The 12,421-nt window shown below is 29.7% G+C and overlaps 1 protein-coding gene across 8 annotated transcripts in view; it reads right to left on the reverse strand.

The window, feature by feature from the left end:
- Positions 1 to 12,421, reverse strand: part of LOC136081661 (uncharacterized) — a 180,240-nt gene that overhangs the window by 102,782 nt on the left and 65,037 nt on the right. The window contains exon 7 of one of the 8 annotated variants that reach the window (XM_065799297.1): positions 4,892 to 4,943. The exons of the other annotated variants lie outside the window; for them this stretch is intronic. Coding sequence (XP_065655369.1) covers positions 4,892 to 4,909 — 18 coding nt within the window. The 5' untranslated portion in view covers positions 4,910 to 4,943. The remainder of the gene's footprint in view (positions 1 to 4,891; positions 4,944 to 12,421) is intronic. 8 annotated transcript variants of the gene reach the window in all.

Here is a 12,421-nt window from a genome sequence, read left to right on the forward strand (position 1 = left end):
TTAAATTTATCTAAGTTAACTAATTTTGTCATTACTCCCTCTATTTTTACAATTGCACTTATATCATTCCAACCAAAACAACCCCACACCTTAAAACTACACCAACGATGTTTTACAGTCGATAATACACACATTATCATACATTGAATGATTTTCAGAAAAGGTTCTTTTCTTGCAACCAAAGATTTAAAACATGCCAGTCCACGTTTACAGTCATTATTAGTCCGTTTTTTATGTAGATTTGCCCACTTTAGCATTTTTATTATTCTTATTTTTTAACAAAATATTTTTGTTTTTTAAGTTATCTAATAGTGCAAAAATAGACATAATAAATAGTTAAATAAAAAAAAGCATTTTTTTAAAAAGTTGATATGATTTGAATAATTATGAACAGTAGTGTATACAGTGGAGAAAATAGAATTAGCCTAACCATGTACTGATCCAATATTTTGTAAATCTGTAAGCAATTTTGTGTAGTGCATCTTTTATATCCACACACATATAATTATTGTTACAAACAACAACTTTTTAGATTATAATATAGCATAATTAAATTGCGGTACATTTGATAAAACCATAAAATGTATAATACTTGATATTTGCGGTAACAAATAGAATTAGCCTCATCAGTAATTATTTTCAGTTTACTTGTATATTTTGATCTGGCAATAAGCATTTGTGACTTATTTTTTTATTATTATTTGTTAGTTAAACAAAGACTGTGAAATTAGTGCTCATAAAGTTTTTAACATTTCGATTTGATGCCTTAGTTTGAAATGGGACATGGTAAGCGTTTAACGAATGAAGAATTAGCAGTAATCAAGCATACAAAGATACAGGGTTATCTAATTGGGATATTGCAAAGAAAATTAAAAGATCTCCAAAAGTGGTTAATTACTTCAAGATTGGCATTAGTTATGGAACTTATAGGGAAAGTGGTAACAAATGTAAAATTGATAATCATACTAAACAAGTTATTGTACGTCGTGCTGCTGCTCAGCACATGACTGCATCTCAAATTCGTGCTGATTTACAATTACCTGTATCTGTTCAGGGTGTGAGACAAAACTTACTGCTCGTCATAAAGAAGATAGATTACAATTTGCAAAAGAACACATGTCTTGGCAGGAAGAGTGGCATCAAGTTCTCTTTAGCGATGAAAAAAAGTTCAATCTAGATGGTCCTGATGGCTATCAATATTACTCGCACGATCTTTGAAAAGAGAAACAAACTCGGATGAGTAACTTTGGTGGTGGAACTGTTATGGTTTTGGGGGCTTTTTCTGTTGCTGGAAAGCTTCCACTGGCATAGATATCAACAAAAATGAATTCACAGGACTACATTGACGTATTAGAAATTAGTTAGCTTGAACATGGTGAAGAATTGATTGGTGAAAATTTCACTTTTTAATAAGATAATGCTGCTATCCATAATTCATATCTTACAAAAGCTTGGTTTAGAGAAAAAAATATTCTCGTAATGGAATGGCCCGCACGCAGTCCAGATCTAAACCCAATTGAAAATCTATGGGGAATACTTTCTAAAAAGGTTTATGAAAATGGTTAGCAATTTGAATCCACCTTGGAGCTGAAAACTGGTATCAGAGAAGGTTGGAGTGAAATATATATAGAAATTATCTAAAATCTTGTGACTAGTATGTCAAGTCGCATATTTGAAGTCATTAAAAATTCAGGAAGCAATACTAAATATTAAATGAGCGTAAAAACAAAATATTTTCTGCATTTTCTTGTATATAACATAGATGAGGCTAATTTTATTTTCTCCACAAATTGAATACTTTTAATTTTTTCTCCATTTGTAATTAATTAAACATACCAATTTATAAACTTTTTAGTTGTAGTAGAAAATAATAAGAAATAAAGTAGACTTAAAAACTGTTTCACTGCCATATTTGTTAAATTAGAATGAAAAGTAAAGGTGAGGCTAATTCTATTTTCTCCGCTGTATACACTATTGCTTCAAACAAGTTTTTCCTTTTTTATCCTTAACAACAAGAATTACAAATCACTCAAGAACTTTAATTGATAATAAATTTCTTAATTCAATTTCTAAAAATATTTTCTCCAGCAATCTAACTATTTGAATGTCAGATCAATTGTTACAGTTTCTAATTTTTTTTACCTTTTAAAAAAAGAAATTTATTCTCATAAAAGCAATAATTTTTTTATATATTAAGGAATGATTACTTGAAAACAACTTGAAAATTTTCAACTTGATCTTTATTTCAATCCCTAAAGAACTGCGGGAAAAAAAATTTATTCATCTCATACTGACCATAAATATTTAAAAAACACCAAACATTTATGTGAAAGATAAAATTAATGGTAAAAGACTTTTCTTATCTAAAAATATAAAATATCTTTTTTGGTATTACTTGACAAAAACTGATCATGGTACTTTGAACTCATTCAATTAAATTAAAAACTCCCACAAGCCAATAGTATTTAGTCATTAAACTAGGTTCCCCAGCATACTTGATGATATCAATTTACTATTTCTTGTTCTTTTCCCATCTAACTATATTTGCATTGTTTAGGTCAAAGGGTCAAAATAAAGTTCCCTATTAAATTGAAAAAACAACTTAAATAGTTCAATAAACATTCATCCATAAGAATTATGACATTTTCTCCTTTACAATTTAATATCCAAAATAAGTTTTCTGAAAAAATAAGTCTAAAATTTCATCTTGTGAAGCTTTATAACTTTCTTATTGTGTTTGAATTTCTCTTGTTGAAAAATTATCTACCTAATTTAGTAAATAAATTTTTTATAAAAACAAGTGATACACTTAAATATTACACTCAAAACTGAAAATATTAATTTGCACCCTTCCTTTTTCAACCCAGTCAAATATGGCAAACTCTCCATAAAACATCAATATATTTCTCACTGGAAACAATCAATAACATTTATAAAAAAAAAAAAATTTAAATAAATACTCTTTTATTAAAGACTTTCTTCTTCACAATAAAAGCCTAATTAAAAATTTTTTATTCGCGTATATATATAATAAATATTAATTAAATTGTTTACAATTATTGCTTTAATATGCTTTTTATTTAAACTATTATTTTTTATTTTATACAATTATTTTAAACTTTATTACTATTATTATTATTATTATTATTATTATTATTATTATTATTATTATTATTATTATTATTATTATTATCATTAATATATGTTTGTTTAAGTTGCTTTAATAATTTTATTTATATGATATGATAGTGACAGTGGTTCAGTAGTAGTAAAAGCTTAATAGCTTTATTGTTATTTTTGCTTATTGTTGTTTATTTTTATAATCACTGTCATAAACTATATTGCAATTATTTTGACTATTGTTTTATCATTTGTAATAATTTTCATTATAGTTATTATGTTATAGTTATTGTTTATTATATTAAAAGTCTTATCATTTTAAATAAATAAACAGAGAACGCAGAAACATATTAACGGTCACGTATGAACCTGTATTTTACATTATCAACTCAAATCTTTTAAGTTTGTCATTTAACAAGTATTTCTATGTTAGTGTATTTTGTGTTAGTGTTTTAAAAATTTCAAGTGCAGAAGTTCAAAGATAAAATTAAAAATTATTTTTTCAGTGTAAATTCAAAATATTGAAAAAAATATGCCTAAGGTAAGCCAATAAGTGTTGAAAAAAGAACAGCAATACTCACTTTGCTTCAAGAAGGCTATACAGTTAGAAAAATAGCTGAAAAATTAAATCTGAGTAAATCAACAGTTAGCTATACGATTCGTCGATATCGAGAATCTGGAAGTTTGGAAAACAGAAATCGTTCAGGTCCTTCTCGCATAACAACAAAAACTGATGACCGACGTATAAAAATCATCAGTAAGCGTAATTGAATGTTAACTGCTCCACAAATAACAGCTATTCTCAACTGTGATCGAGATAAAAAAATTTCTGTCAGTACAATCAAATGAAGATTGCAAAAAGCTAATTTGCATGTTCGCGTTGCTATCCGAAAACCATATCCACGAAAAGTTAATCAACAGAAGAGATTCTGTTGGGCACAGCTCCACAAAAATTGGACGATGGATGAATGGAAACACGTACTCTGGACCGATGAGTCAAAATTTGAAGTTTTCGGAAATAAGCAAAGAGTTTACGTTAGAAGATCTACTGAAGAAAAAATGCTAACTCAATGTCTGGTTCCAACAGTAAAACATGGTGAAGGCTCTGTGAGAGTTTGGGGTTGTTTCTCTCTGGATGGAGTGGGATATTTGCATAAAATCGATGGTATAATGAGAGCAGAACATTATAGAGATATCCTGGAAACAAGTGCAATCCCTTCGGGACTTCGATTAATCGGAGATAATTTTATTCTGATGCATGATAATGACCCTAAACATACTGCATTATTATGTAGAAATTATTTAGAATCAAAAAAAGCTGAAAATGTATTACGTGTAATGACCTGGCCTCCCCAAAGCCCAGACCTCAACCCCATTGAGTTACTATGGGATGAACTGGATAGAAAAATTAGAACTGTATGTCCAACATCAAAATCTCATTTATGGAACATTATAGAACAGGAATGGAATAATATTCAAAAAGAAACAATTAGAAAACTAATTGAAAGAATGCCGAGAATAGTTAAAGCAGTTATTAAATCAAAGGGTGGTTTTTTTGACGAAAAAAAAATTTAATTATTATAATGGTTTTTGTACATTTTTATAACATTAAACTGACTAATAATATATTTTATATTGAAAATGTATAAAAAATATAATTTTTATTAATATAAATTAAAAATTCTATAACGTAATTATATATTAATTTTGCTTTTTCGAAAAAATCTCTACTGTCCTAATTATATATAATTAGTAAAAACACTTATCTAACTTTTATCTTCAACAGCATGTTTCGCCATCAGCAGGCTCATCAGAAAGAATGTCTAAACGTCAAAAAGTTCAAATTATAAAAAAATTATTTTACAAGCAATTGGGAATTGATATAATTAATTATGTAATAACTGTAGTATTTTGCAACCAGGAAGTTGCATCAACTGCATTAGATAATTAAAAATCACGAAAAGAATTCTTTAGAATTCGGATAATTTTACACTGGTCATTTGTTTTTATAATTTTTTAAAAGGAACTTATTTTAATGTCTGCATTTAGAAAATAATTCTTATTTTTTATTCAGTAAATTTTCTTAATCTAAATAAGTAATAATTTCAAATTTTTCTTATAAACATAGAATACATTTTTTGGAAATGTTATTATAGGTAGGCGCAGTTTTTAGAATAGACCATTTTAATTTAAATTAATACTTTTTTCTTTCAGTAGCCAAATATATTTTAATAGCATAGTCTCTTGAGTATTTTTTTATGTTTAAAAGATTGTTTATGGTTGGCATAACGTTTTTTCCATTTGCCCTCGCTTAAGCCAATACATTGTTTATCAGGGATGTTTTGCGAGGAAACAATGCATTTGTAAATAATATATTTTGATAAGCAATTGCCATTTTCAGTACTTTTTTCTTTGGAAAATTTATTTTTATTAATCAATGCAAAATTATGGCCTTTTATAATTCTTTCAATATATTTTGTAGAGCTATCGTAAATTTCCCTAATTCCGAATAGTCTTTAAGTCCGAACAGCTTTAGTTCACTTATTGTTACATCTTTTATTTTTGTTTTTAAAAGGAAAACTGATTAATAAATTAGAAGACTAAGGTAATGAGAATATGAAAAAAAATTTTCAAAGTATATATTGATACCATTAAATTTTTAATTGCAAGCATAACACTTTTTAAAAGCCTGAAAAACCAACAATATAAAACCAATTAAAAAAAGACAATTTAAATAGCATACTGTTTGATGTAGAATTTAATGGTGATTATTTATCTGAAAAAAAAAGCCAAAAATCAGCAATACCTTGTAAGATATCTTGAAAAACAGTACTTTTCTGCTTAATTAAAACGTTTCCCAAATTCCCGACTGATTTTGGATTTCACTTTTTTTGTAAAAGTTAGCATTTTTACGCGTTTTTACAACAATAATAATTAACAACAATATTTAACAATAGTACTTTAATGTCATTAACTTAAAAACTCATAAACGCTTTTAAACTTTTTATTGAATTTCTAAACGTCTTGTTTATCTTAAGGTTTGCTAATAAAAGAATATCAAATTTTAAAAAAAATGAAGATCGCGAAAGAAAAATTAAACTCTAAGGCTATCAATAATAAGAAGGCTATCATATTCAGAAGCCGCTTTATGTTATAACATTCCTAAAACAACTATTTTGTGCAGACTAGTAGGAATAAATGGAGCTGCTGGTGTTAGTAGGCCCAGAGCAATAAGCCAAGTAACGGAGAGGCTTATAGTTGAACTTGTACAATTTATGAATGACATTGGCTTCAGCTTAAAAAGAAATAAAATTTCAACTGTGGCAAAAACTATTTGAAGGAATCTAAACAAACTTATTTATTCAAGAACGGTAAATCTACCCGAAAGTGGTACAATAGTTTCATGAAAAAATATGCGAAAAATATCTGTGAAAGAAAAGCTACTAGCACACAAGCTGAAAGAGCAGTGTCTTTGCAACCAGCAATTATTTATAAATGGTTCAGTCAAGTTGACGCTGTTTATTGAGAGCCTAATTTAAATGAAAAGCCGTTTCATGTGTTCAACTGTGATGAAAGTGGATTGAACTTTGATCAAGGTAAAGTCAACATTGTTTGTCAAAAAGGAATAAAAAATCCAAAACAACTTGCCCCAACAAATGAAAAACATATGACTACAATTTTAACCTGTTGCAATTATTTTGGAAATTTCCTACCTTATCAAGTTGTTTACAAAGATCGAAATTTAATGAAAGCTTGGGTTTAAGGTGGTGCTTCTCATGGTTATTATTCTACCAGCAAATCAGGTTGGGTGGAAAGCAAAAATTCCATAGAATGGTTTTGTTCAATTTTTTTAGTTTATGCAAACAAACTTCAAGGATCTAAAATTCTATTTTTTAGATTTTAGATGCATCTCACATTAATTTTGAATTAAAAAAATTATCTGAATCAAACAACATAATTTTATTCCGCTTGCCACACAAGTCATTTTTTGCAACCACAAGATGTTGGAGTTTTTAAAACTGCAAAGGAGGAATGGAAGCGAATTGTAGAAGTTTACTTGGTTAGAAATTCTTATTTAAGTTTAAATAATCAGCAGTTTCCAGCCATGCTAAAAGACCATATTGCAAATTAAGGCTTTAAAGCGGAAAATGCACGTATAGGTTTTGAAAATACAGGCATATTTCCACTCAATTGTTCAAAAATAACTGCAAATAAAACTGCAATCGGCGCTATTTTTCAACATGTAACAAATGACAAAATAAGGATTTTTTTTCCTGGAAAGTCTACTGATTCACAAGTTTTACTCGATAAAACTAATAAAATGAAATCAAAAAACTCTATGAATAGAGTTTCAACAAAAGAAGTATTGCTCAAAGAATTAGATAGCATCCAAAATGCCATTAAACAAGCATCTTTTGATATTAATAAATCAGTGCTCAGTGTGCTTAGAGTTAGATTAAAGCTTTCCCTTTTCTTTCCAGTAGTAGAGAAAAAGGAACGATAATTAAAAGAACAACAAGTTATAACATGACTGAACTATCTGCAATGGCTCAGAACGAAGCAACACAAGTTGCTAAAAAAAGAAAACTAAATGAAAAAGAAGCCAGAAAAGTTATTAGAGAAAAAAAAAAATTGGACTCAGTAATTCTCAAAGAACAAAAGTTTAAAAAAAAAGAAGAAAAAAACCTTTTAAAACTTTAAAAAACCCCGAAAACGGTCTCAGAAATATAACAAAACAACAAAGATGTCTACTAGTCAAAATATTGAGTGTCTTCCTGATACTGGCTGTAATCCCTACCATATTAATCGTCTTTGTATTTCCTGCGGAAGCCTTTCGGACGAAACTACCAGCAGCAAATGGGATGCATGTGAAAAGTGTTCTAACTGGTGGTTTATTCCTTATATTATCAATTATCACGAAACAATTGAATTCGTGTGCAAGGAGTGTGAATAACTTTTATTAGTTTTAATTTTTGTAACTTGATGCCTTAAAACAATATTTTTTGAATACAACAACTTTTTCATTATAATTTTTTAAAAACTATCAAATCTGTACAGCACAGCAAGGGTTGCCACCTCCAAATAAATAAGTATTCATTTGGAGATAGCAACCGTAGTTGTACTGTACAGATTTGATAATTTACAGATAATAGAAAAATATAGATATATTGCTGCGATACTATTTAATAAAACTAACTGTGATACTATTTAATGGCGAAGAATAATGGCGTGGTTATAATAATGGAAGGTTATAAAATAATAATTTTCAGTAAGCAAAATTAAGGGGTTACTGAACAATGTTTCAGTCTTTGAATTACTGCCTAAAAATACAACTGCCTAAAGGTTAAAACTGCATTGCTATATGATAAAAAAGCACTACAAGCTTCCTATTTGATTAATGGGGGATCATTCTCTAAGGCTGCAACTAACCTGATACTAATAACTGAAATTTCTTCTGACTAATGACGGTTAACTGACAGAAACAGGCAGTGACTGTGAAGGTTTTTTTTTAAACTGGTTTCAAAAAAATGATGGAAGCTCTGCACCAACACTCTGCACCAACACAACGTTATACCCTTACATTAAAATAAAAGTAATTTTAAATTTTAAAAATCCTAACTCTAAGCTAGAAGTCTATGCTAGAATAAATTATTTACTTTGTTAAATTAAATGCCATTTTTCCAGATTTAATATGTACGTTCGGAATTAGGAACACGTGTTCCTAATTCTGAACAAAAACTTGACTTTTTAATTTTAAAAATTAACAACATTTTTATAATAAATATACTTGTTGCTTAATATGGTTCGATTCAGTTTAAATTCCAGCTTATTTATTTTAAAAAATTAATATAAAATTCAAAAAGCAAGCGGAGTTATTTAACTTTAAGTATGATTTTGTTTGGAATTAGGGAAATCTACGATATAGCTTACCTTAATAGTGTTTCTGTTAAAAATTTTGTGCAATTTATTAAAGGGAGGGAAATGTATGTCAACTAATTTTAAAAACGCTTTTCCAATATTTGTTGAAACATTTTTGTTGTACGGAGGGTTGAACCAAATTATATTTCTATTTCTATTTTTCTTTTTTGCAGTTTTTCTTTCAAATTTTAGCTCAAAATTTTTAAATCCACTTTTTTTAAGAGCATCTTCATACACGCGTTTGGAAGAGTTAAAAATATTTTTATTAGAAGAGTTTTGATTTAGTCTATTGTTAACTGAAATAGGAATTTGTTTTAGGATTGGAGGGGGATGATTTGAATTTACACGATTTTTTTTGTATAAGCAACTTAGAATTTTAGTCAGAACTCGAGTTGCTTATTTTTCAGCCAATTTCTATATCTCGAGTTGCTTAATGGTTGCTTAAGTTTCTTAGCCTAAATTTCAGAGTTTTTACGAATAAGAGACAAAATACCGTTTAATATCAAGTCTTTAACAGAAGAGTGCTCTTTACAACTAAAATCACTTAAATTCTAATAAAAAAAAAGATCAAAAATGTTTCTCTCTTCTGCTGGATCTTTATTTTCTTCATCTCCACTTTCTTTGTTTTCTTGTCCGTCGGATTTTTCTACTTGTCCATCTAGTTCCTCGTCTTCTCCTTCTGATTCGTCTGGCAAAACATCAATAGGGTTATCCTTTACTTTATCTGGAATAGGAGTCTCTGTGATTTCCACCGGGTTGTCAATGTCAACAGGGGGTGAAACAACATAAGCAGGCATGCCTTCAGGATTTATCTTTTCGTCCTCGCTACCATCAGCCGTGATAAGACATCCTGTTTTCGCAAAGCTCCTATAAAGCATACTAAGAAATTTCTCGTCTTTGGATGTTTTACGGTAAGCTTCACCAACCCAACGAGTTATCAAAATGCGGCGATCTTTTGCCGACAGTTTCCGATCATCGTTGCCAGGCCAGATATTTTGTTCTGCTTTAATATGCGATTTGAATGCTTTTCCTGGTCCGGCATCAACAGGTTGCCAAAAATGTGTCCTGTTGGGAACACCAAACCAGACAATACCTTTATGTTGTCGCACTTCATTCAAAAACTCATTACTGACTTAAGCTGTCAGGTTATCGCAGAACAAAACATACTCATCCAGGTTAGCGACAGCATTGGAGACAGTGTTCTTCACCCATTTCACGGAAAACGCTGTATCTGCCTATGCATTTGGTTGCCAGTACACATCTACATCAGTGTCATAGGATAAAACTTCATCTTGACTAATCCTTTTCCCCTTACCTCTGAAAATCAACGCCGGCTTCACCATTCCTTCAGGACTGAAACATATTTGAAGGGTAGCTTGTCGCTTATCAAGCCCACTGCCAGGTTGAGCTACCCATACTCTATGATCCCTTTGTTTCTTTTCCTTACTCATTGGAATTTTGTATGTTCGTTTGCTCTGGACTACAAACGGGAGTGGAATTTGATCTACATTGATTTTCTTTTTCGGTGGAAAACGCCCCCATTTTTTATTGTATGTTGGTTTGCCACTTCCAAACTTTATCAACTTTTCTCTCAAATTGAAATGCCATTTCATCAGCATCGGGGTTTGCTTCTTTACGTCAGCTTGGCGATTACGTTGAACACACAGCATGCGGATCTTATTTTTCCTTGAAAAATGAGTGACTATTGATTTTGACAATCTTTCAGCATTCGGGCTTTGTTGTAGATGAATTTGATTTGCTCGGACATACAACCACTCAAAGTTAACTTTTAGCCTCTTTTCTCTTGCTTCGGAGAATTTGTCATAAAGTTTGTTAAACAAAGCTTTGTGTTTGTCGCCTCGTCGGCATTTCTTGAATAACGAGTTTTTCTTGTTTTGTTGTACTTGTTGTAGATTTCTTTTTCCTTTGATTTCCATCGTGTAATCATACTCTTATGAATGTTATACATTTTTTTGCTACATCCCTACTTAACATACCATCATTTAGCGCATCAACCTATTCTTTTAACGTATAGCTCATCCGTTTGTCAGCAAATTTTTGTAATTCGTTAGCTTTAACGTCAGTAACAAGCTTCTCTAAAACCGATTTCACAGTTTTTTCAATATTATCGTACTTGTTCTTTCCATCAATGATTTGATCCAAGCTCATTGATTTCGGGTCTTTGTCAGTTTGAGCAATATCTGTATGTGATAACTCGAAGCATCGAAAAGGCTTCTGATGTTTTCAAACAATACATTCAATTTTTGCAAACAATACATTTAAACAAATTATCTTCTTTTTCCTTCGGCACTACATTTACCAACTCACCACGATGACAAATCTTTTTGGTAAAACCAAAGTTGAACAAATTTGTCTGCTTTCTCTTACTCATGATCTTAACAGCGTTGTCAACAACATACACAACAACAACACTACTGTGATTACTTTCTTTTGAAATCATTTATCTAAAAGAAGTCATTACATTGCAGAGAAAAAACTTGATTCGAATGATTAATCGAATGTTTTCATTTCTCAAAAAAACGTGTACGGCAATTTTTTAAACTACATAAAGCTATGTTTTATATCCAACATAAAAATAGTATTTGACAGTAAATAAAGGAACTTTTTGAGTGCTTTGATTTTTATGTGCAATTTATGAGTTGCTTATGTTAACATTTGTTCAAAACTGAAGTTGCTTAATATTTTTTCACATCGAGTTCAGTTACTTATAAACAAGTTGCTTGTTTATAAGCAACTGAACTCGATAAAAAATAGTGTATATTCTGAACTTTATAAAAATAGTGTAAATTAGTATACGATAATATAGTATAGTATTCATCATTAGGTTTTTTTATAAGTTTTTTATATATGTTTTTTTAATTAGTATAGTATTCATCATTAGGTTTTTTATAAGGCCTATAAGAATTATCGGAGAGATTGAATGTGACATCAAGAAAATTCACAATTTTTAAATTAATGTTAATTTCAATTTGGAAGACAATATTTTTGAAAATTTGTATAATACTTTTTCTGATTTTGTCAAGTTGAGGCCCTAATTTTTTTGCATTATAATTAAACCATCATCGCGATACAAACCTAACTGATTAAAATGAGCTAATTTAGCTAGGGAATTTAAAATATATAAGCCTACAAATTCGCAAATTTCTGCCCTGTTGAAACTTCCCATTGTTACATCAAAGCACTTGTGTGTGGTTTATTTCTTCCATGTGGTAGTGGTGTAGTGGAAAGAGCGCTCGCTTTGTAAGCAAGAGGTTCGGAGTTCGTACTCCTACCATGTCCCTGAAAGTACCACGTTCAACTTAATTTCTCTGCGCAGCAGCCTTGCTCGGCAAGGTTCGTGTTTCAGAGTTAAAGAGTTGAG

This window comes from Hydra vulgaris, chromosome 06, assembly GCF_038396675.1.
Source record: "Hydra vulgaris chromosome 06, alternate assembly HydraT2T_AEP".
Lineage (NCBI taxonomy): Eukaryota > Metazoa > Cnidaria > Hydrozoa > Anthoathecata > Hydridae > Hydra > Hydra vulgaris.